This window comes from Falco rusticolus, chromosome 9, assembly GCF_015220075.1.
Source record: "Falco rusticolus isolate bFalRus1 chromosome 9, bFalRus1.pri, whole genome shotgun sequence".
In the NCBI taxonomy this organism is placed as follows: Eukaryota; Metazoa; Chordata; class Aves; order Falconiformes; family Falconidae; genus Falco; species Falco rusticolus.
The window spans coordinates 49,454,281-49,477,929 of record NC_051195.1 but is presented as its reverse complement, the minus strand read 5'-3'; the positions used below and the strand labels follow the sequence as shown (position 1 = coordinate 49,477,929).

The 23,649-nt window shown below is 54.8% G+C and overlaps 3 protein-coding genes across 9 annotated transcripts in view; 1 reads left to right on the top strand and 2 right to left on the bottom strand.

Moving 5' to 3' along the window:
- Positions 1–695: 695 nt before the first annotated feature.
- Positions 696–5,625, bottom strand: UCK1 (uridine-cytidine kinase 1). The gene is made up of 7 exons (XM_037399650.1): positions 5,494–5,625; positions 4,947–5,106; positions 4,176–4,272; positions 3,936–4,078; positions 3,738–3,832; positions 2,622–2,670; positions 696–2,243 (listed from the first exon to the last, which is right to left on the bottom strand). The coding sequence occupies exons 1-7, from the start codon at positions 5,578–5,580 to the stop codon at positions 2,056–2,058; spliced, it is 819 nt and encodes a 272-aa protein (XP_037255547.1). The 5' UTR covers positions 5,581–5,625; the 3' UTR covers positions 696–2,055.
- A 543-nt stretch (positions 5,626–6,168) lies between these two features.
- PRRT1B (proline rich transmembrane protein 1B) lies at positions 6,169–7,753 on the top strand. Its single transcript, XM_037401070.1, has 3 exons — positions 6,169–6,621; positions 6,782–6,907; positions 7,016–7,753. Exons 1-3 carry the CDS (start codon positions 6,325–6,327, stop codon positions 7,160–7,162), a joined length of 570 nt encoding a protein of 189 aa, XP_037256967.1. The 5' UTR covers positions 6,169–6,324; the 3' UTR covers positions 7,163–7,753.
- A 766-nt stretch (positions 7,754–8,519) lies between these two features.
- RAPGEF1 (Rap guanine nucleotide exchange factor 1) overlaps positions 8,520–23,649 on the bottom strand; it is a 92,063-nt gene continuing 76,933 nt past the window's right edge. For all 7 annotated transcript variants that reach the window (XM_037399561.1, XM_037399564.1, XM_037399562.1 and 4 more), the window contains 12 exons: positions 22,501–22,612; positions 20,779–20,854; positions 17,518–17,602; positions 16,053–16,145; positions 15,506–15,691; positions 15,268–15,352; positions 14,972–15,066; positions 14,427–14,505; positions 14,182–14,283; positions 13,652–13,749; positions 12,445–12,573; positions 8,520–11,835 (listed from right to left, as the gene is read on the bottom strand). In XM_037399561.1, the coding sequence (XP_037255458.1) occupies positions 11,685–11,835; positions 12,445–12,573; positions 13,652–13,749; positions 14,182–14,283; positions 14,427–14,505; positions 14,972–15,066; positions 15,268–15,352; positions 15,506–15,691; positions 16,053–16,145; positions 17,518–17,602; positions 20,779–20,854; positions 22,501–22,612 (1,291 nt within the window). In that variant the 3' untranslated portion in view covers positions 8,520–11,684. The remainder of the gene's footprint in view (positions 11,836–12,444; positions 12,574–13,651; positions 13,750–14,181; positions 14,284–14,426; positions 14,506–14,971; positions 15,067–15,267; positions 15,353–15,505; positions 15,692–16,052; positions 16,146–17,517; positions 17,603–20,778; positions 20,855–22,500; positions 22,613–23,649) is intronic.

Below are 23,649 nucleotides of genomic sequence, written 5' to 3'. Positions count from 1 at the left end.
GAAGGTGCAAGTGAAGGACGGGGATTGCTCAGCGGAGACTTTCTTATAGCTCTGTACAGATACTCAACAAAGGTTGTAGTACCTATGCCACATTTGATGATTTTTCCCCACATGGCTACAGCAGCAGAACCTTGCAGTGCAGCTCAAGCTGACCCAGAACAGCAGTCACAGACAGACAAGGGTGCTTTGTACTGCAGTGTTCCTTACTGCTGTAACAAATGCTATTCAAGGCTGCTTTGCGCTCCCCCCACCCCCAGAGGAAGGTATGATCAACCACCACAGCCATTCAAAGTAGGTTTTAGTGACTATTTTGCTCCTACTTGAATCCAGCCCGATAGCTAATGCTTCGGTGCAGTAGCTCATACTCTAAGTCTGTCCCCTGAGCTAAACAGCACTCAGCAGCAGTTAGGAAATGAACTGGTTTCTCCTTGGCATTACAGAAGTGTGCCACTGAACCGTGGTGACTGCTAACAGAATACAAACCTTTACCCATTTCCAGTGTTGAAAAGACGATAGGAATGAAAGTGCAGACTGCATTATTAAAGTTTTTCTCTAAAGCTTCAGCTGTTACAGAGCTGAAGCTATCAATTCTGTGTTAAGGGGAGAAAGAACTCCAGAAGCGTTCCTTCCTGTACCTCTGTGCTGGTGTAGTGCAAATAACGAATAGCCTTTATATAAAATGGGCATTTCTGATCACTGTTTGTTCATTAGTTTATTAGCCGAAGTAACATACCCACAACCATCACAGCCCGACCCTGGTTTGAGAAAACTGGCAAATATGAAAAAGTTCCTCTTAATAGTATTTCCCCACCCACCCTCATTCTTAAAACAGACCGTAGAGTCCAGACTCAAGAAGGTTATCACAAGGACATTCTCAAAGACCCAACTGGCACTTCATTTCAGAATTTTTTTTCTAGAAGCTTCATGTTGCTGCAGTATCACTTATCTGGAGTAAACTGCGGAAACTGGGATGTCACTGTTTATACTTCCAGCCTCTGATCTGCTCTTTTTAGAAAGCCAGACATTCTTGAGTTTAAACTGCCCAAGTGCAAGGGGAACGCTGTGACCCTGTCTGAGGGTAGAAGCACACCCAGACAGCCGTTTGTGCCATCAGGAGGGTCTCCCGATTCACAGCTTTCCCCCTTGCTGGTCTTACCACCCAGCTCTGGAAGCGGACAGATCCCGCCCAGCAGAATCTGCAACCAGCAGGACAGAAATGCCCTAAAAGCCACTAATACTGACAAGGTCAGGTTTCTCTTTCCATGAGCAACTCAATCCAGCTGGAGCTCACACATTCAGTCACTGTGGTAAAGGAGACTTATTTGGGTACAAAAAAATAATCATACAGCGTAGCAAGGTTCGAGAGCTTGGAAAGGAACAAGTTAGGAGCCCAAATCACACAACTTCCTGAGCCTGTTCCCTGATGAACTGCAAGTTCCCATTTGTCACAGACATCCCTGTCTCCTCTCTGTCTCGGGAGAGATTCCTGCCCCCACGCGCTGCTACAGGCTAGAAAGGATGGCCAGCAGGAGAGCACTGCCAGCACTCGAGGTGCCAACAAGGTGGAGAAAAGTAAGGACTGCACCTGCTTGTTAAAATTAACAGGGTGCGAGCTAGTCTTGGACAGAGAGACTGGTTCTCCTTTTGGACATTTTCCAGGTTTTTTCACAGGTAATTTTCCTGCAAAGGAAAATCATCACTGGGGAAAGGGGGTGTATCCTGCTAATCACCTGGTGGCGTTTAATTTTCAGGGGAGACTTCGGCATTAGATCCCATTTTGAAAATGAAAAAAAGGCAAGTAGCACTGCCTTAACCACTTCATCAAGTGATGTAATAACTCCAGACATGGCAGGGAGAGCAGGGAGGGGGTTTGGAGGGGAGAGGGCAGCAGGCCAACTCCTTCCCCTCCCCTCTGTGAGAAGTTTCACACCAGCATCCCCTCCGCTGCTAGTATGACTCAAAGGGCACTTCACCAACCGTTCTGTTGAAGTCCTTCCCCAAAGTTGTCCTCAGCGGTGGTCTGGCCCAGAGGCCACTCCCCGAGATGCTGGCAGGTTAGTGCGGCCGGCTGCTGGACTCCAGGTGGGAGCGTTTGCTGGCCGCTAGCACGCTGCTGCTCTCCGTTTGCTCAGGGAATGGGCGCTTGTAGGTCCGACCGTGTCCGTTCACCGCCCCTCGCTGCCACTTGCAGATATCTCCGTTTAGGATGTCTTGAATGTGCTGCACTATAAGGTTTATAGCAACTGTGGAGAGGAACGGGAAATAACAGGACATGAAGAAATTCTTGGCTGAGCTATCTACAAGATGCGGAGCGTCCAGCCCTGTTCAACTCGGGTTTTAACAACGAGCCCTTAAATGAAACAATGCCCACCCTCCGCAGTGAGGTCAGACCTCACAGAAACCAGCGACGGCAACACCAGCTTTAACAGCGGCGTCCTGCTCTGCACTGCAGTCCCACGTCCGCTTTCCAGCCCGGCATCTTGGCCAGGCTCTGAGCAGCTCCCTGCCCTCCAGCAAAACCCCTTCCCTTAGGAGCCGGCAAACACGGGCAGCGGCCCCCTGCCCCGCCCCAAGGGTGGTCTCCCCAGAGGAACGGGACCGAGAACCAAACTCCCTTTTACCCATGTTGTCAACGCCTCGGGGGATGATCACATCTGCGTACTTCTTTGTCTGCAAAACAGAAACGGCAGGAAGGCTGTTAACGGGAAGGTCAGCTTTACCCTAGGAAGAAGCTCCCAAACACCAGACAGCTGGGGCAGACAGAGGGGTTCTGTGCTCCGGGGCTGCAAGTTAAAGCTCTCAGTCACGGTAACACCTAAATGAATTGAGAAGTCACACAGGCTGACGTGCACTGGATTTAAGGTCAGGGGTTGTTCTTACTGTCCCTGTGCAGTGAATCACCAGGCAGAAGCAGCAGGTCAAGTGTGGAGTACTCGCTTTCACACTTCTGAGGAGTCTGCTGCCTTCAAACGGGTCGCCTGCTTCAAGGCTGAGGTCTATTTGCTAAGAGCTGGTTCTAGTCAGCATTTCACAAGCCGTTGCTAAATCTCTGCCCAAAGCCAAGGTTCCCAGTGTGCATGTGAAATTCCTTCTTCCTGCCTGTGATGACATTTTATTGATCTCTACCACCACAGAGCCCCTGCTTCACCCCTTCACACACACGCTTACAAAGAGGCTGGCAAATCTGGCATTTCTAATGAGTACTTTTACAATCCCAGAATTGCTTTGATCTAGAGCAAGAGGCGCCTGAACCAGCCTTTTCCATCTTATTTAACCCACGTACAGGATTTTGTTCTCAAAGGGCTTTTTTACAACTTGATTTGACTACATGAGCACCTAAATTGACCCTGCGTTGTATGATGTAGCAAGCAGATGCTGTAACGGTCTGCTGCAGGTTTTTGCCTGCGTTCCCTGTTGAGGGACTGCCTGTTGGAAACCAAACCCTTCTTTCTGCCTGCAGGACTTCAGAATAAACGCAGAGTGGGAGTGTTTCAGTCAAAGGGGCCCGAGCTAAAACAGCCACGGCAGCCAGCAGGGAGAAAACCGTGCGCCGCCTCTAGGGACTTCCACGGCGTTTTGCAAGCAGAAGGGACCAACCCTTCCAGTTCCTTAAACAGCTTGTAATGGCAAAATCAAAGCCACCACTGCTGCAGCTACTGTTTGGCTAATCCCCAGGCGACCCTACTCCTTCTCTCCCCCCAAAAAAACACAGATCATATCAGTGAAACGTTCAGTACCGGTAAGCAGAACTCCTCAAAGGCAGGCTTGACAAACATGGTGTACTGGGTGAGGATCTGCTCAAGGTCCCGCCCGCGTTTCATATCTCGCAGCACTGGAATGGGAAGATAAAACCCGTGAGTCTTACCACATGGCCGAGGATGGATAAGGAGCAGGAGCAGGAGCAGGCTGACGCTGCCGTGACGGCTGAGCACTACCTCTGCGCGACAGCCGGACGTCGGAATCTGTATCAACAAAGAGCCGCAGATGGAACATGTCCCGAATGTCTTGGTTGTAGAAAACCAGGATCCCCTCAAAGAGGACAACATCGGCAGGATAGACCACCGTCGTCTCTGCCAGCCTGCCAGGAAACAACACCCAGAGGACATTGAAATGGGTCTCGCACCACAGCAGGGATGGCCACATGCGCGACAAGACCGCACAAACCTGAAACCTACCTAGAATGCGTGACGAAGTCGTACGTGGGCACCTCAACCGTTTTGCCCTCAACAATATTTTTCAGGGTTGTGTGCATCAAATCGTTATCAAAAGCATCTGCAAGAGGAAGAGTTTCAGATACTGCTATATATCAAATGTGCTGCTCGAATTTTCTAGACCTGAAGGAAAAACTCCCTGTCCGGTGTTACACCAGGAAAAAAAGGACTCGTGCCTTGTCCTTCCCTAGCAGCAGTGATCCAGCGCTCCCCACCCAAGGGATAATCGCTGTGCTTGGTTCCAGAGAGACGGAAGGCAGAATTTGCCACTTACAAATTAAGCACCCAAATGTGAACCCCGTAATTGTATAATTTTTCCAAACCACTTGGTAATTGTATAATTTTGGGCAACTCTTCTAGTCTGTTAGGTAAGAGTAATTTAGAAAACCTCAGGCAACCTTAATCCTTGTCATCACCCACCCCGACAGCCTACAGCAGGCACCGGCCCTTAGCCAAGGGTGGATCGTTGTCCCGTCCGCACCCGCAGCAGCGCCCCGAGCCCGGGGTGCCGGGGGGTTTGGGGAGCGCTGCGCTTTATTACGGAGCCTCCCGGCACTGGTGCCGTGCCAGCTGGGATGCTCCCCAGCTCTGCAGCATCCCCCTGCCCAGGCGCCCCAGGACGGCGGCGGGCAAAGGAGCGTTCGTGTTGTCCAACACTTCTGCTTTTCTCCAGGCCCCTCGGGTGACCCCGGCTGCCGGCCGGGCCCCGTTACGGCAGGGGGCAGCGGGGCTCACCCGGGTGGTCGAAGTTGTACTGGCCCTTCAGCGCCTTGGCCTTCTGCTCGGGCGTCAGCACCTTGTAGAATCGGTCCTGGCTGAGGATCAGCACCTGCCGCTGCCGCTGCTCCACCTCGTTCTGCCCCAGCAGCTCCATGATCTTCTCGCAGACGGTGGACTGGGGGGATGAGGGGGGGGCAGTGAGGGCACCGGGGGGGAGGGGGCAAGGGCGCCGGGCGGGGGGACACGACGACGAGGGCGGGGGGGGGGGGACGGTGGCGAGGGCACCGCGGGGGGAGTGATGAGGGCACCGGGAGGGGCGGGGGGGAGGGCGATGAGGGCACCGGGCGGGGGGTGGGCGGGAGGACACTGGGGGAGAGCGATAAGGGCAGCGGAGAGGGGGGACAGACGGTACGGGGCGCGGGGCGAGGGCACCGGGGGGGCGGTGGGGGACCCGAGGGCACCGGGGGACAGCTGAAGGCACGGGGGGGACCGAGGGCGCGGGGGTCCCGGGCCCGGCCTCTCCCCGGGGGCCCGCCGGCCCCGGCCGCCCCCCCGGGCTCACCTTGCCGCTGGCGGTGCCGCCGCTGACGCCGATGAGGAAGGGTTTGGGGTGCGGCCGCTCGGGCTCGGGGCCGCCGGCGGAGGCCATGGCGGGGCGCGGGGCGCTGCCGCGGGGGCTGCCGGGAGCTGTAGTCCGGGGCGGGGCGCGGATGGGCGGGCCCGGGGGCGGGGCCACGTGCGCTGAGCGCGGGTGGGCGGTGCAGCCCCGCGGGGCCGGGGCGCCGCGCACGCTCCGGTGGGCGGCCGTGCCCCGCTACAGGCGGCGGGGCCTCGCCGTAGGTGGTGGCCGTACTTCGTTATAGACGGCCGCGCCTCAGCGTAGAGTGATGGCTGTGCCTCATGCAGGTGTGTGCATGCCGGGGGACGGGCCTGTGCGCACCAGTTCACCGTTAACAGCTGTAATTATACACGTTGGCATGTAAATAGACGAGGCCGGGGCGGGCAGCGCCCCCCCCGCGGCAGCAGCGCGGTGTTCCGTGGAAAGCCCGGCCCCACGCGTGCACCCGAAAAGCTGCGCTGGGGCTCGGCTGAGCGCACCCCCCCGCCCCCCCGCCCCGCCCGCGGCGCCACGCAAACAGCCGGTCAATGATTAACCGGCGCGGCCCGGCCGAGCCCCGGGGCCACGCGGGGGCCGTAGGGGGCCAGGCCCCGGCAGGTGGGGACCCCGCGGGCGCGGACGCGAGTGGAGCCGGGGCTCCGGCGGTCGCTCCGCGCTGCTGCGGGCGACCCGGCCCGGCCCGGCCCCTCGTTACCGGGACACGGGCACCCCCCCACGATCGGGGGACCCCCGGGCAGCCCACGGCCTCCCTGTCCCCGTAGGTGTCGCGGTGGGATGGAGGCGCCCGGCGGCCCCGCGGCGGGGGGAGCGGAGCGGGGGGGGGGCAGCGCGCCGGCCGGGGGGGTGCACGGCTCCGGCCCCCGCTGGGCCCACCCCGCCGCCGTGGTGGCCGCGGTGACCAACGCAGCCTTCGAGGGGGACCCGCCGCCCTACTCGCCCCCGGACCCCAAGAGCGTTCACCTCCTCTACCCGCCGCTCCCGGGTGGCTTCTCCCAGCCGGCACCTGCCCTGTACCAGCCGGGGCCGCCCCCGGCCCAGGGCCCCCCCCCTGCCCCCCTGCCCTGCCCCACCGTACGTATCCCCCACGCCCCCCGGTTCCCCCTCATCTCCCCTCCCGGGTTTGTGGGGTCCCACGCGGTGCCCCAAACGATGCTTGAGCAGCACAACCTGGGGGGGGGACCCTCGCCCAGGGGTGTTGTGCGGCATTCACCGCCCCCCTCCCCCGTCGCAGTACGAGGGGCAGGCGGGCACGGGGCCATCGCAGCACCTGCCCAGGGACTACATGGTGGAGTCGGTGCTGGTGACCGTCTTCTGCTGCCCACTGACTGGCCTCATCGCCCTCCTCTACTCCCATGAGGTAAGGACAGCGCGGTCCTGATTTACCCCAGCCCCGCCTGGCACCCCCGATCCCCCACCCTGTGCTGCGGGTCCCCTCTCACCGCTCCCCTTCCTCCCCCCGGGCCAGACCCGGGCCGCACTCAGCCGTGGAGACGTGGCCTGGGCAAACGTGGCATCCAGAAAGGCCCAGACGCTGGTCCTCTTCAGCCTCCTCTTCGGCTTGTTTGCCTCCATCAGCTGGGTCATCTACGTCCTGGTGGCCCTGTACCTGTGACAGGGACCCCGAGCCCCAGGGACAGGGCAGGGCTCCTCACCGCGGCCCCAGGGGGGACGGCCAGGTGGAGTGGCCGCAGCCCCCGCGTGGCATTGCTGGGGCTGCCGTGGGGAAGGGGCGGCCATGAAGCAACCGCAGGGCCGGGGGGCAGCGCCCTTACATCCTGGCAGGGCGAGGAGCCGCTCTGGAGCCGCATGTGCCTCCATGCCCGCTCCCAGCCCCGTGGGCCGTGGCGCAGGCAGGAGGAGCCCAGGCCGAAGCCGTGCTGGCGCCGTGTCCGGGGTCGAGCGCTGCTGCAGGATGCTGAATCCCGTGACCACGGAATGTCCCTTGGAGGTGCCACACAGCACGGCAGGAGCGTCCTGGAGAATTGGGGCTGGAGATGGAGCAATGGGCCAAGGCATGATGGAGAGGCCACAGCGTGCAGCCGCTGCCTGGGCATGCCAGAAGCCCTCACCGGTAATTAACATGAGAAGGTACAAAGCCACAAATTTAGCTTCTACGGTAACTTTGTCCACGCTGCCGCCTGCTTCTTGCTTCCAGATTGAAATAAAATACAGGTGTAGCCAAAGCTGCCATTTTCTCTGTGCACCACAAAAGTTAGGGTCAATTTCTCCCATCACTGGTCACATGAGGGTTTCCTCCACAGGCAGGTGGGGGGGCTCCAGCCCTAGCGGGACCCCAGGCAAGGGGAGCCCACACGGGCTGTGCTGGGGACGCAGCGGCCCTGGGTCTGGGGGTGCCACTGGCTGAGCTGCTGTGGGGGCGGGGAGGACAAGCCGCTGGGTCTCCCCATGGCTCTCATGAGCCAAGCAGGGATGTCGGTCACCGCCGCCCTCGCGTCTGCCCCCCTGGGCACTGCGGCCGAGCCTGCAGCCCCCTCGCGCTTTGCCAGGCCGGTGGATGCAGCACCGCGGGGCAGCCCCAGCGAGTGAGCCAGGGGTATGTGCTCGGTCAGTCTGGCCATCCTCCTCCCGAGCCGGCCGATGACAAAGACTCCCAGAGGAATTTTGAACCCCATCCAGGACTGGAATAGCGCAGGAGCGTGCTCGGTCGCCACAGGGGTTATTTATAGCCCCTGGCACGTGGCTGCTGCACCGGCCAGGCTGCACCGGGCACGCGTCTGCCAACATGTTTTGGGGAGCAGGAAGCCCCCAGCACAGGGGACATGGGTGCCCGCAGGAAGGTGACAGGAGCAGATACTCCCGCCCGAGCGTAGGGCTTGTACTGGGGCAAGACCACCTCGACGGAGGCAAGGAAGAAATTTATAGAGGAAAAATAAAAGGGAAGAGGGGCAAGGGCAGCGGGAAACCCTTAGGGCACATGAGAAAATACGAGGCCACACCAGTGCCAGAAGTGGATTCGATTGTCACTTTAATCCACAGACTGCTGCATGCACTGTAAACAGGATCGTCAGGCAGGTTTGTTATTGGTGTTTATTTGTCTTTAATATAAAAGTTACAGGTCTGAAATGTTCGCAGGAAGATGCCACCATCAGGACGGGGTTAGTGGTAAATATATAATACAACTGAACAGCTGGGGGTGGGGGAGAGGCCTGGGAGCAGGGCAGGGGGCTGGTGACCGGGGGCATTGCTTCTTCCTGCTCCCTGCCCTGCGCGGAGAGGGGATTGAGACCCCTCCATCTCCCAAAAATGAGAGGTGACGGCCTCAAGGACACTGCCTGCAAGACACGTGAACACGCTCATGGCCAGTCTTGCAAAGCGCTGTCGTTCTGGGCATCTGCTCCCCAGGGGTCCTGCTCCCGAGGGGGGCGGGGGGTGGGGTCTCTGCAGTCAGCAAACCTGAAGCTGCTCTGGGCAAGGAGACCCTTCTTTAGGGCCCCCCCAGCCCTGCGAGCCCAGCCCGAGGTCGGGACACCCGGCTGGGCTGGGGATGACAGCAGAGCAAAGGGGAGAGGGAGGGGAGGAAAGCCGGGGGCTCAGCCCCACTGTGCTGGACGAGGTGCTGCGGCCACGCAGACCTTCCGTCCCCACATCGTGGGCTCAGCCTCTGGCTTTGGGGGGGCTGGCGCAGGGCGGGGAGTGAGACCCCTCTGCTGCTAAGAGGGTTCCGTGGTCTCGAGCGCAGGGCAGAACCTGCAAACAGCTCCCGCTGGCCAGCAAGAGAGGAGGGGAGTGACCCGGCAGGGCTGAAGACAAGGTGCACCCTCCTGTTCCCCCACGGCACCGAGCCCTGGCCATGAACACGGTGCCCCCCCGCCCCCGCCCGTGGAAAGCGGAGCGATGGGCTGCGGTGTTGGTGCTACCGCCGCACCCCCCACTCCTGTGCCACCGCACACCGACCCAGGGAGGTGCTCAGCGCCGGCTGCAGGGAGCCTGCTCCAGGGACGGGGTGTATCTGCCTTTTCACAGTCTCACCATGTCAGGGTTTTTTTTAAAAAAATCTTATTTACAAAGGAGAACACCACAAGCATTCCTTCCTGCGTGGAAGGCTGGGAAGCCTTTGGGGATTGCAAAGCCTCGGCCGGACACGACACATGGCCCCAGTGCCATTAGTGCCGTAAAAATAAACTGGTTTTGAAGAGTTTTGGCTCGGACTCCACATTTCAGCACAGGAAGATCCCCGCTCCTCCTGCTCCGGGGTTGCACGGCACGAACTGGTGTTGCACCCCACGCTCTCCTCCCCCAGAAGGTGGCCTTGCAGGCAGGAGGGTATTTCTGTGCTTCAGCATCTGACCTCTGGAAAATAATCGAGCTGGGTACAATCTACAGACCCTGCTGCCGCCCACCAGGCAGAGCTGCTGTCTTGCAGGGAGCTGGCTAAGACTTTGCAATCTGTTTGTAGAAGGAAGTACTTGCAACTCTGATTCACCCAGAATAAACAGAGGCTTTAGCAAACACGGAGCTGCTATTGAGAAATAAGTTAAGGATGCTCTGTGAAACACCCTGCCTGTATTCCTTGCGAGCTGCTGCCCGAAAACTGCAGGATTTTGTTAGACTGAACTGTGTAAAAACCTGTGACCACGTGACATGGTGCTGAGAAAGGCCTCATGAGGCTGCTAAAATCTACAGCGTACACTCAAGCCCACGATCCACACCGTAAACCATCGGGTAAGGACAGAGGAGGGATGCGAGGTGGCCCAGCTGGGGCTGCGCTGGGGAGGACACCCTGGGTGGGACACAGAGGGGACAGAGGGACTGAATAAGGCACACCAAACAGATTGGGATTAACGCTGCGTGTGTGGGAAATGAGATCCCCGCTCGCTCTTCCCTGCCGGGCTGCCCCTGCCCTGCTGGCTCCGGCACGGCGGGGCTGGGGCTGGGGACCTGCTGGGGCTCCTGCCAAAGCGCGGATCACAAAGCACAGCACCAAGGGTCAGCCAGACACCCCTGGGAAAAACCATTTGGCAACAGTGAGAGGAGAGAGGAGCGGGGCGGAGGGCTCGGGGCGGCTCGGCTGGGCACAGGGCTCCTTCCTGGTTCCCATCTCCAACTCCAGAAATGGCCCCGCTGGCTCCTTTGCCTGGTTCCTGCGCCTGCTCCACAGCCAGCACCCGTGCGGCCGCCCCGAGCCTCCCTTCTTCCAGCACTTGGAACAACATTGTCACTGGTTGTGAATTTTGTACATACTGTTTTGCACTTTTTTTTCCTATAAACCCATTGGTATTGAGACATGCATCAAAAAAATCCCCAATGGATTCTAAATACTAATATTTACAGTCTTGTATACTACAGCATTTACTGTGCAAAAGCTAGTACCATCACTAAAAGATACGGGTTCACAGACAAGTGAACTGCAGTACCTCGGGTAGTCCACGTTTCCAGGGTTTGGAGGGATTACTGTTGCTTAAATAATGAGATCTGAGAGGAGGAGGGGGATACGATGACTGCAGATGGCGGGTCCCTGCCCACATTTTCAGTGCCTCTTCCGTATCTACGACTGGTACCTTCCTCCCATGAAGAAGGTGCCAGAGATCTGGGGTAAACCGAAGACCCCTGTAAACACAAGCAGCTCTCTGAAGGCAGAGCTCCTCCGGCAGGCAGCGGGAGGCTCTTCCATCCTTATCTCCTACGATGAACACGTTTTAAGGTGGCATTGCAGGGCTGGCTCAAACCCTGGGCTTCCGTGGCTGCTGCCTGCTGAACGCCACTCTGGAGACAAGTCTGGGGGTGCTGAGCCCTTGCTGACCCTCCTTTGTGGATGGAAGGAAAAGCCCAGGTATTCCCGGATGCAATCAGCCAGCAAACCAGTAACACGCGTGCATGGGACCCTCCTTCCACAAGCTCTCTCCCCGGGTTTAAAGCTGATTCATGGCACAGAAGGACGGGAGGAGAAGGTGGGCGAGCACAGCGAGCGGCGGCTGATCTCTGCCCTTGGCGGCTGACGCGCACGGTCACGGCTTGGCTGCTGCGAGAGCCCGACGCTCACACCCCCAGGGATCGCTGCCCGCTGGGAGGGAGGGTGCGTCATCCAGTAACAGGTACAAACATTGAACTCCAGTCTCATAGCTGCCCTCGGTGCGTCTGCGGAGCAATTCTCCTCGCTCGCACAACCCCTCCTCCTAGGTTTTCTCTTCTCGGTCTGTTTTCCGCCTCGTAATGTTCCGAGGTTTGATTTTGAGGGACAGTTCCCACAAGGCCTCCTCAGCCAGGTGGTCGCTGAAATCGTTGAAGAATGTCACTATGTCGTCATTTCTTTTGATGTCGTAATGTCTGGAAAACCAGAGGAGGGCTGCAGTTAAACAAGGGGCTACCTGAGGACCTCTCCCAACTTTGAGCCACCCCCACCCTGCTCTAAGGACATCCAGCACTGTGGCCTGCGCCCAATACTCCTGGCAGAGGTGTGACACCGAAAAAGGGAAAAAACCATCACGCCCTTCGCTGAATTGGAGGGAGAAAGAAAAAAAACAGACACTATCACACTTAAATCAGCAGTTAGATCTGCTGCCTCTGCTGCAAGACAGCATTGAAGAAAAGCCTCCACGACCTAGAGAATGTAGGAACCAGCAACAGCAAAACCTGGAGGAAAACCTGTTATCTGGAAGGGAGCAGTGGGAAATTTTTACTGCGCTGGATCTCAAAATTAACATAGGAAAAACGTCTTTACAACTTTTAGTCGTATCTAATCTAGACAGGGAAGGAGACTGTGACCGGGGCCCTGTCGTTCCCAGGTATCCTTACACCTCCATCACGACGCTTTGCCTTAGACTCCCTTCCCCTCGCACAGGGGCTCCCCTGCCCCAGCCACAACACCCCACGCCCCCCCTAGTCCCCGCCGTGGTGTCTCAACGCCAGCCCTGACCCTGCTCTTGCTGCACTTACACTTGTTGGAAGCACCTCATGCTGTCCAGGATGTTAAACTGCTGCCAGCGCTTGGAGAAGTTCACTTTGCTGTCAATGTAGTCAGGGTTCCCCAGATGAACAAAGGTCAGGTCCTGCAGAATCAGGCCTCTGAGAGACAGGGGCAGCAGGCCAGGGAGAAGACAAACAGGTACAGAGGTCAGCTACACAGGGGCAGGATGACCAGCCAAAAAGCAGCCAGATGCAACCTAGCAGCCTCCTGCGGCTGCCACCACCGGCATGGTAACTTTAAACTAGAGAGAAATGCTCCCCTAGCAGCAGATGCAGAAATGCTCCCCCAGCAGCAGATGCAAAGGTGTCCAGGTGCAAGGCACCCACCATGCGCAGCCGAGGGATCTCTGAGAGGTACTCATGGTCACACTATGGGCACTGAGGTTGCACTTTCACCCTCCACGGAAAGGAGGACCAGGCTGGAAGAAAGCTGTGATGGGAAGTGCCCGCCAGGAGTTAAACCTTCCTTCCAGTTTTATACAAAAGGGCTTCCCCAGCAAGGGGGTCCATGCTCCCTTCCCCCCTACTCAGCCGTATCTCCGCACAGTCCTGCTGTGGTCCCCTGCCAGATGAGATGCTGTGTACCTACACAACCTCTTCCGACAGAGCTCTTTCCATAGAAGAAAGTAAGACTAGAAGTTTTACCAGTGTAAACCCAGAGCAAATCTGGTATCTAGATCAGAAGGCTCTTCCAAGAGCAGGGCAATAGCTTCAACCTTTCATCTAGAAAGAGGATGACGCAGCACGTTTGACAAGGCAGGCTCCTCATTTACCAGCTCTTGCAGTCAGCAGAACCAGAGCTGTCACAGAGGAGCATGCAGCAGCTTGAAGCTGTGGGATCCATCGCACCTCATGGGTAAATCTGTCTTTCTGCCCACAGTCCCAAAGAAAATATAGTTAAAAAGCATCAACTAAAGATCCAGGCACTTGATCTTTCCTTCGCCACAGTCAATACACAACAGCCGCCTTTACAAGAGACAGCTGTCACCCTGCTGCCCTATGCTACGGGACAAACTGCTCCAGAGAGGGCATGTGGGCTGGTGTGGCGCACTGCTGTCTCATTCGAGATGTAGGGCAAAAGGCAAGCGCTGAGCTGAGCAGAAGCTGCTGAGAAATCCTTGAAGGAACCATTCTAACGTGCAGAAGTAACGGCAGAGGAAAGAAACTACCAACTCACAGGTAAGGTATGCAGGGAGGCTCCACATCAGCCAGCGCGGCTCGGTATGCGCGGAAGGATGAGGAGCTGTCGATCAGCGTGCAGTACTCAGCCAGGCCCTGGCAGGACACAAAGCCCACGGTGACACCACTGCTGCAAACCCATGTTCTTTGTAACCTCTCCCCAGACAGCCAGGCAGGCGGGGAGTTAATGCCATCCTGTAAACGCTTCCAACTGATTTACTCAGCCTGACGCCCAGTATCGCAGAGCCTCGCTGCCTTCAGCCTCACCCAGCCTGCAGTTTGCAGGGAGGAGGAGGAGGAGGAGGAGGCTGTTCTCACCCGTGCCTGCTCTGGCCCTCCTGCAGCTGTCGGAATGCCCAGCCGCGCTGCAGGCTTCCAGCACCGTGGCGTTACACCCACTGGGGAGCAGTTACCCCCCTCCCTCCACCCTGGGACATGGCCGAGCTGGTAAAACCACCCAGCTGCTTCATGCCACAACCACAGTTATCTTTCTTCCCCCTGAAGATGACGGCCCTCACCGCTCCTCACCTCTGAGGTTTGTTTCTGCCACTCCAGCCTTCGAATGGGTGCAGAATCCAGTGCAGAAAGAATGGCCAGATAGGAATTAAAATTATTCAGCTTTCGTAAGTGCTGTGAAGAGGGAGAATATTCCAGTTACTCGACAGATCTGAAAGCCTTCTAGCATCCAACAGCTCTACCAACCAGCAGGTCCCAATCCCCTGCCTCCTATAAGGAGTAGCGTGTGTGATTCACAGCAAGAACCAAGCTGATACCTTCATAATCTTTATAAATTTAAGAAGCAGCCTCTCTCGGTCTTGGGCCTTCTCTTGTAGCATAATTATTGAACGGACCCTGGAAGAACAGACAGGAAAAAAAAAGATAAATCCCCTTAAGAAGATCTCAGCTTTCCTCGTTTCCATTTAAAAAACTGGTAACTGATAAGGATGGGCCAACAATACTAAAGAGCTCACGATACCTCCAGCTTAAAGGGAGCACTCTAATTCACAACAAAGACTAATTTCAAGGATGACTACAATAACCCTTCACAGAGTGCATTTATTTGCAAGGGGAACGTTTGTTTGAAGGGCTCAATGGTACTGATAACAATTCCTCCAGGTTACAGTGCCCTCCGCAACCCTCCTGACCTCTCTTGTGTGCTCTGGGGTCTCTGATGAGTGCCCTGCATCTACTTGCTGGCCAAAAATATATGTTGTCCTGCTTATAACAAGGGAACCCAGCTCTGCAAGGAATATTTTGAATATCTGTAGGGCACTGGAGGTTAAGCACAGTTCAGTGCCAGTCACTCCGAGCTCCTTACCAGTAGGACATGTTATTAAAGTGCTCTGTGAACTGTGTCAGGTTGGGGCTCTTCTCTTCATTTTGCTCCTTTGCCCAAAGCAAAACTTCCGGGATCTGCCAAGGAAAAAGAGGAGATGGTGGGAAAATACCACAGGTTAAAATGGGATTTTGTCACAGTCTGTGCTGAGAGCCACTTGCGGACACAAGTTCAGCTGTCTCCTACAGCCCACCAGTGTCCTGGGAGGGCTGGCAGGGAATGCCAGAGGTGGCAGAGGGTACACGTCTGAACCCCTCCCACCACCCTCATCTCTGTACCTCAATTTTATAGAAGAGTTCAGCATCTAGCAGGGTCAGCTGCTCGGCTATTTCATGACTGTGGAAATCATGCAGGGTCCCTGGCCTGCAGGAAACAAGGATGAAGTGCAAAGGCTCAGAAAACATGACCCGTTTTCTTTTTCTTGTAGTTTGGACTGAGAAAACTCTTTGTGTCCACAAGAAAGGGATGCCCTGTCTCTCAGAGGACCAAGATATGGTTACGTGCATCTTTCCTCACCTGGCTGCCACCCCACGGGCTGCAAGAGGTTTGATGGAATTGGCATAGCTCAGCATTTTCTTCTGTTCCACTTTATCAAGGATATTCTTGCGTAACACTCTGGCGAGGCTCAGCTCCCCATTGCAGACCAGCCGGAAGACCAGGTCCATCAGCAGTTTGAGAATTTCCTCCGTCAGCTCCACTAAGCTGAGAGGAAGATGGAAAATTCAGGGAAGGCATCACAGCTACAACACTGACCGAGCTACGGTTTGTATCCGTACCGAGTCTTGTCACTCTTCCCTACAGGTACAACCCAGTGACTGAAATACCTCCTCTTCCCAGGTCTTCCCTTCCCAGAGATTCCCCTTTTACTGGTTATTTTAAAATCGCTGACCCAGTTAGGACACACCACGAACCTCCTCTCCCAACAGGAGGGTTCAGCACTATAGGTGTCTCGCTATAGGGGATGTCAGCTGTCAGCACAGATGGGGCTTCAAAACCACTTCTTCATAACTGCCACTGTCACCGACCCCACATGTCCCATACCAAAACCAAGAAGGCAACTCACCACAGCTCATCCACCACTCTCACCAGCACGAAGAAGGTGTTCTTACTGACCCGCTTCTTAAACGTGTCTGGGAAGTGGCAAAACTTCTCATATGTTGGTTGCAAATTAAAGAATCAACTTAAGTGTGGTCAGTCCAGCGTCAGTGCTGTGAACAGCTGCCTCGAGGAACGTCAGAGTAATGTATTATTCTGTCTTAACTGAAACTGGTGTTCAATTTCCAGGAGATAAGGGACACCGATATAGCTCTAATTAAGATGGTATTAAGCTACCTGCAGCTGGTGGTGGCTTAATACCATCTTAATTAGAGCCATCCTTACACCTCACAGAACTGACGCTAGAAGAGCAGGCGTACCCTGAAACTGTTCTCTCTAAGGTGACATTTAATGAGCAGCACTCCTCCCTCTGCTGTGATCTCCCCCACTGGTCCGGGACATCTGGTCTCAACAGATCTCAGGTGTCACCTCTCCCTTCCGCACTGCCCAATTTGGCTGCAAGGAGAATGGTGGCAGGGGAGGCAGCACAGGTTGAAAAAGCTTCTGTCGGGTGAACAAAGGGAAAGAGAAAAAGGTTGTCAGTAAGGCAAGGATTGACAAGGGCCCGCAGGAACGCCCCAGCCAGCATTTTCACTGACAAATGCTCTGCAGTGAGATCTGCCGCGTCCTTGGCCGCGCTGATCCCGCAGGAGGGAGGCAGGGGAGCTCTGCTGCAGATGGCAGTGATGAGCTGCGACACAGGACAGGGTGACGTCAGGCTGCCTTTGACGTGGGAGCACAGGACCAGAGCCCACAGGGCCTTTGCACCGCCTGAACCCAGACCCTGACCCGCTCAGCTGACGGCGAAGGGAGCCCCAGAACCGAGCCAAGGGGGGAGGAACTGCAGGCAGGGTCCTCAGCAAGACGCCTTCTCCGTGCCCTGCCAGAAATGCTAACGTTCACCCTGCCACGCAGGGGCCCTCGCCTCGTTGGCAGTTACAAGCTCAGTTCAGAACTACAAGGCTGAGAGGACATTATCTCCTGTGCTGCACTTGTTGTAACGAGAGAGAGAACAGGTTTGGATGGTTTTGTCACATCTACTATTAAACTGCGCTGGCCCAAGCAGGCAGACCCCACAGCCCCTCCGCGAGGCAGAAGGTGGCACGATCCCCTTTCTGCAAAGGAGACATCCCGAATAAAAGACCAGCTCCCCAGCAATGTACAGAGAAACCGGACTGCTCTCCTCCCCTGCCAGGGCCCTCAGAAGACCACTCTCGGGTCCAGCACGCCCCGCCTGCACGTGCCCGGTAGCATCTCCCATCTGCAGCGTACAGGGATGAAGGCAGGCTGCTTGGGTGCCTCCAGGGCAAGCACCTTACTGACCACGCTGGCAGCAGGCTTTGGCCAGACAACTTGCAGCCAGCTCCCTCCATGGCCACTGCTGGGCTGGGATCCCTGGTGGGGGTGACAGTGCCACTCGTGCAAAAGGATATCTGTACTGCAGCTTCTTGATGAGCTCTTCAGGGGTAATGAATGTCCTGTACGTAGTCAGAAAGGCTTCGCAGTACAGCACCAGATCTACAGAGGAAAACAAGAAAGGCTCAGTCAACCCTGCTTTCAGAAAAAGGAAGGTGCTTGCAAGGCTGAATCCAATCTTAGAGGACATGGTTGCATTCTGACACGAAGGGACCTTACGGAAATGCTGTGCTGTTGCTTCTTACCAGATGGACCCTACGGCACAAGAGCACGACTGAAACTGCCCTGTCCCCACCGCCTGCTCCCGCTTGCAGCACTCAGGCTGGCTGCTTTGCTCATGCGACCACCAAAGCAGTCAGTGAAAAACACCTTTGTGGGACAGGAACCTTCAATGAGCAGTCAAGGAAAAACGTGGTTTAGACCTTGAGGATACTTTAAAGAGAAGATCTGAGAGCTGGGTGCCTGTTCTCTGTCTTTACTGCCTAGGCAGCGCAGAGCCCTGCAGAAGGACATGGTCACTCTTCCTTCCTGATCAGGAATGCATGTTTTGACATGACGATATGGATCCGCAGACCCTCCAGCCCTGCTATGTTCCAGGAAATCTTACAGTGTAAATGTAAGATTATTTTCAGCCAACGAGAAGAGTAAATTACGCTGCAAAAACTGACACTACCATGACCGTGACCGTGCCATAACAGACACTGACACGGTGCACGTAGTCATCTTCTGGTTATTACTGTGCAGGGGTGGGTGCTACAGCCCCCAGAATCGCAAAGGCTCTGGCCATCGTCACGGGCACAAAGGAGAGAATTTAAAAAAGCGGAAACTGCAAATGGGAAAGAAGATTTTAGGTCAAGACTGTAGTACATTTGCAGTCCCAGGCAAGGCGGACAGCGGTGGTCAAAATGGAAACTTATTAGCCCCAGCATAAAACCAGGCAGCGTGTGCAGTGGGATGGCACGCTGCCCCTGCCTGGTGCACTGCAACTGCTGGCGGAGGGAGAAAAAAGCTTCCGCTGTGCCTGCCCAGGCTCGGCTGTACCTGTACATCTTGTTTCAGCCAGGTCAGGGAGCACCCCACACCACGGGCTTGCAACACCCATCGGTTGCGTGGGGAGGGTGGGAAGGAGCAGGGCACGGTGTGATGGCTGTGCCTCTCTACCTGCCCTGGTTTGCTTGGCCGCAGCCTGATGGAGATGCTGCTTCCTCCTGCTCTTCTTTCAGACAGCGCTGCTGCCTTTTGGTTAAAGACAATCAGACATAAGCCAAAGGCTGGGTGGTCACGCCAGGGGGGAGCCCCGGGCCTCCTCCAGCTGTAATCCTGCACTCCCAGCAAGTGCACGTGGCTGGGAGCACTTAGCTGACCACGGATTTTATTCCTAAAGACCACAAGTCTCTCTTTATCCCTTATTCCATTTAGCTCTTTTTAGCAAACTCAAATGAGCAAGAAGCATCATGCAACAGGGCGTGGAGTTACATTTATTTTGGGTTCCCATCTGCCCAAAAGGCAACGTGAGGTAATACAGCTGGTCTGCTCTGGCACTTGAAGCTGCCAAGAAATTCATCTTTAAAGGAAAGCCTCTTAACTATACCCCTCCATGCCGTTTGGCTGATTGATTTACAATCCCTGAATTCTTCTCATTGTAAGCTTAATTCATTAACCCTCTCAGTCACCCAAACACTGGGTTAGCATAGCACAAATTCCTGCGTGCTCCATTCAGCTCAGCAGCTTGGCAGAGCCCATGAGGCTAAGCTCTGTGACTATTCTGAGAAACGTGCTGCGCAGAGCTCCCTCCACCCAGCCGCTCTCCCCATCTGCACTGTTGTACATTTAAAATCCTGCTCTAGCTTTCCCTAGACTCCAGAGCTCCTCCATGGCTTTCACCCCACTGCCTGCAGCACCCTCACAGCTCCCTGTGCATGCACTGGAGGTCTAGCACACATCCCTTTACCAGGTAGCTGTCAAAAGGAACAGCAGGGAAGGTCTTCCAATTGTTCCAGAGAACAGCAGAAGTAAAGCAGAGCTTCTCTAACTCCAGTTGCAGCATTTTTGTAAGGGTTTTTTTTTGGTTTGGTTTTTTTTTTTGTGTTTTGTTGTTTTTTTTTTTTATAATAAGCGTATCCAGCTGTGGTGCAATCGATTGCCTCCTCCTCTCCAGTGTGTTCCTAACCTTGGCCCTTTCTGCCTGGATTCGATGCCCAGTGTAAACAGGGAAACATAGCTGTCAGGGGAAGGATTTTCTTGCTAGCTGAATGGTGCTGGTAAGTAACTGCAAACACCTTCTGCTACAGTAAAACCCCTGCCATTTAAAAATGCACATGAAAGATATTTCCCCTTTGACTATCAAAACTCTAAAATAGGAGCGCCGAGTGGTTCAGCGGGTGAGCGAATTTTGCCTTGCATCCCAGGAGATAAGGAGATCAATTCTGGTTAAGGCCATCAGCACAAATGTGTTTGGCAGGTTCAAAATCACTCTCTGGAAACATTACAAAGCCTGTCTTTGCCACAGGTCTTGGAAAGCAGCTGCTCCATGTGGGTGGTGACTGGGTTTGGAGATAAAGCGGGGTTTTAATAAATCTAAAGCTAAGGGTTGCTAACCTCCCTCTTCCTCCCCCACATCTCCTCTCGTTTACTGTGGATTCCCTCTCTGAACTGGTCTGGGTGGCTACCAGCTTGCAAGTGGTACAGAGTGGGGCTAGCAAGTGACACAGTTAAGTTGAAAATAAGGGGTGTCAGCAGACTAGCACCTGAACAGCCTGCCCGACGCCCATAGGCACAGCATTAGACCCAAACCAATGTCCCTCCTCTTCTACTTCGATGCATCAGTGACTTCAGCAACTCCTACATCACCACTGCCCTTCAGTTCAAAGGGCGAGGAGCACCTCTGAAAGAGGATCCATGCCACAACAGGCTGGTCACTCCTGCACTCGCAGAAGGCAGTGTCCTACCTCGGCAGGTACAGAGCCACCAACACAGCACCGTCGCCGACTCCACTGGTGTGCCTCGCCTCCCAGATCTGGGCAAGGGCTATGAGGAGTTAATACCATCCCTGCTGCTAAATGGAACACACAGGCGCTTATCCAGCTTACCTCCATTTCACCAAAGATAAGCACAATTCCCCCCACCCCTTCGAGCCGAAGGATCATCAACATCAACGTGGTCCTCTCCACCCCGGCCCACGCATGGCGACTGCGCACACGGCAGGGACACAGAAGACAAGCAGCAAAAGGCCACGCCAGGCTGTGCTCCCCAGCTCTCTTTTGGTGCACCCACCGTACCTTTCCTGTCGGTCTCTGTCGCATGCACTAACAAAATGTCTCCGGATCCACCACGAACATCTGGCCCATCATCTCCCTGCAATGAGAAAGAAACACGCTCGGCACGGCCCAAGCTCCCTCTGGCCTGGTTTACCACCTCTGGGTTCAAGCTCAGCAACAACCGGGCAGAGTACGCGATGTTCCTGGCGCTGCTCACAGCGCAAGCTGGGACGTGGACCTCAGCGCTGGGCTAATCCTGGAATTTGGATAAAGCATTTGGTGTCCCAGATGAGGATCTGGGTTGACCCTTACTTGAGCTCTCTGACTCCTTAAGGCCAAGCTGTGAATGTCAGTGAAAGCTGAACCTTCTGTCCACAGGAGAATGAACAGAAACGACCCAGAATCCCAAACGCTCCCAGAAGACCATTAACTGAGAGTAACCCTGTGTGAACTGTCTCAAAGTGCGGGATCACGTACCACACTGGCTGTGGGGTGAGAGGTCATGCATTCAACTTACACTTTCCTGGAACATCAAAACCTGGCAAGTTAATTCCTGAATCTGGAACTATTTGGCTGGAGGTCACCTGAAATGATCCAATAACGGGGAGCAGAAAACAACCCTGCTAACTGCTTGACCCCTGCCTTACCACTCTCTAAAAACATCTTTCTTCTAGCTACTGCAATTCACAACTAAAAATAAGCAAAACTGATCTATCATTCAGCCAGCGGTTCCTGGCTGCAGGAAACAGCTTGCAGGGGCAGTTTTATAATGTTTCAAACACATAGATCATAAGGAGGGAAAAAAAAAAAAAAAAACCAGAAGTTAAGGCTTGACAGAGATCTGCTAGTCTCAAATGTTCAGGAATCACCAATTTTTAAGTGTTTTTTAAAGGAAATATGCCTGCAGAGGAGACTGGAGTCACATCTGGCTTCCCTTAGCAATGTCTTTGTCATTTCAATATGTAAAACACTGGAAAAAAACATGGATTACAGCTACGGAGCAGCTATGTCTAAAAGATGTGAATTTTTCAGGTGACCCTCTGGCAAGACTCATGAAATACTACTTAAAGAATGAATAATAGCTTCTTACTCTCTCCTGCACATCTCGGCTGACCAAAGAACACTCCTAAAGTGCCAGTAAACGATACATTCTCTCTGTTTTTCAGACTAGCCCCCTGACAGTCTGAAAGCTTCAAAAGCCTGCATATTCCCTCAAGCTGCATGTCAAAGACGGCTTGGTTCAAGAGCACAGTGAGCAAAGCTGTCTGGGAGTGCACCCAAGGCTAGAAAGAAAGCCATTTCTCAAACACAGAAAGTTACTTTGGCTGCTCTTCCACATCAGTAATACAAATGCCCTGATCGGCAAATGCCTTCGGACTGAAAGGCCAAGACCATAAAGCTGCACCTGGATTAATTGTGCTCAGGCTCTCGGGTGCTTCGTTTCAGATTGTTGCAGGCTGAAGAGGTGAGAAGGAGCAGCCTGGGAAAAAGGCACAAGATGTGTTGTTTTTTAGAGAGGCATCTCACATTTTGTTAAACCCTCACTTATTGCTGGTGCTCCCTGCCTGCACCAGCATCTCATACTTTCACAACAGCCTGCACATATAAAGCTGCATACCATTTCTGCTGCAACCTAGTTTTTCCTATCAAATTAAAGCTGATGCCTTGCTTGTGCACACAGAGAATCAGCTTTCAAAACAGCATAAACCAAACAGTATGAAAGCAAACCCTGAATGCACCTACCTCTTGCTTCAGTGTTAACCTAGCCATAATTTCACTGTGGTCGATAAGGGATAGCTCATCTACCTCTTCCTCCAACTGTGATGACTCCAAAGCATCTGGTGACTGCTGCTGCCTGTAAAAAAAATTGGCAAATATCCATCAGTGTCATTGCCCATCCAGGGGAAGAGATGCTGGGTCTACCCAAGCTCTCAGCATACAAACCTTCATTAAATGACAGTAAGTACACAGGCAGTCCGGAGGTAAATCTTTTGCAAACAAACCCAAACGCCTAGCTCTAATTCTGTTGCTTTGTGCATCTCTTGAAAAGAGACAAGATGAACCTTTAGGACCTGAACACTTGTCTGCCTGCATTTCTGGCAGACAGGATTTTACTATGCATCAGTACACGCTCCCATGTCTCCTTAATCCACCAAATTTTTAGTGCACACAAATCTAAGCCCTTCCTCAGACGTATAGAGACTGAGCATACTCCACACACACACAGCTTAGTCAGCTCGTGACCCTCTGTGCTGCTCCAGGGGACTCTCTTGCTGCAGGAAGACAGAACAGAAGGCTCTGACACTTTGTTGGTGCACACCCACAGCGCCAGTATTCCTGCCCCCAAAGGCTGGTACTCCTGTGCCTGGACACATGCCCTCTGTCCCGTATTCCTGGGGGGCAGGGCAGAAGTACCCATGGCCTTTATAGCTCCCCCCAGGCACAGGCCAAGCCCCCCTGCCCCAGTCAGTACTTTCAGCAGACTGGGCTTTGCAGAGCACTCCTGCATTGTCTCCTTCGCTGCAGCGATTAAACCCCTCAAACCAACGGCAGGAAAACGGAGGGGGGAAGTTGACTGTCACCGCACAAAACAATGCCCTTCTCTAGTTTTCCTTTAGAGATGCAATTGAAGAGCAATCTCAAGCAGCAGGGAAGCACCCGCTCCACTCCTCCTGAAGCCCATCTGTTACAGCCTGCACCTCATCATTTACATAGACAAATGATAGCTAAGAGCATTAAAAGGGATATACAGCCTCCTGCTTCGGGGCCTCAGCCAGCCTCTAACCAGCAGGGTTAGGAGGAAATTCCCCTCTGGAAAACTATTTCCCAAAAGCGATACAGACTTTTTTTGCGTGTTTCCCTGAAAGCAGGAGGGAGCAGCCCGTGTCAGTG

Excerpts from the sequence above, each read along its gene's own strand:
- UCK1 (XM_037399650.1), bottom strand. The coding sequence starts at position 5,580 with ATGGCCTCCGCCGGCGGCCCCGAGCCCGAGCGGCCGCACCCCAAACCC. Across the intron at positions 5,107-5,493 it reads GCGGCACCGCCAGCGGCAAG|TCCACCGTCTGCGAGAAGAT; the intron begins GTGAGCCCGGGG and ends TCATCCCCCCAG. Across the intron at positions 2,671-3,737 it reads TTGAGGAGTTCTGCTTACCG|ACAAAGAAGTACGCAGATGT; the intron begins GTACTGAACGTT and ends TCTGTTTTGCAG.
- PRRT1B (XM_037401070.1), top strand. The coding sequence starts at position 6,325 with ATGGAGGCGCCCGGCGGCCCCGCGGCGGGGGGAGCGGAGCGGGGGGGG. Across the intron at positions 6,622-6,781 it reads CCCCCCTGCCCTGCCCCACC|TACGAGGGGCAGGCGGGCAC; the intron begins GTACGTATCCCC and ends CCCCCGTCGCAG. Across the intron at positions 6,908-7,015 it reads CCCTCCTCTACTCCCATGAG|ACCCGGGCCGCACTCAGCCG; the intron begins GTAAGGACAGCG and ends CCCCCGGGCCAG.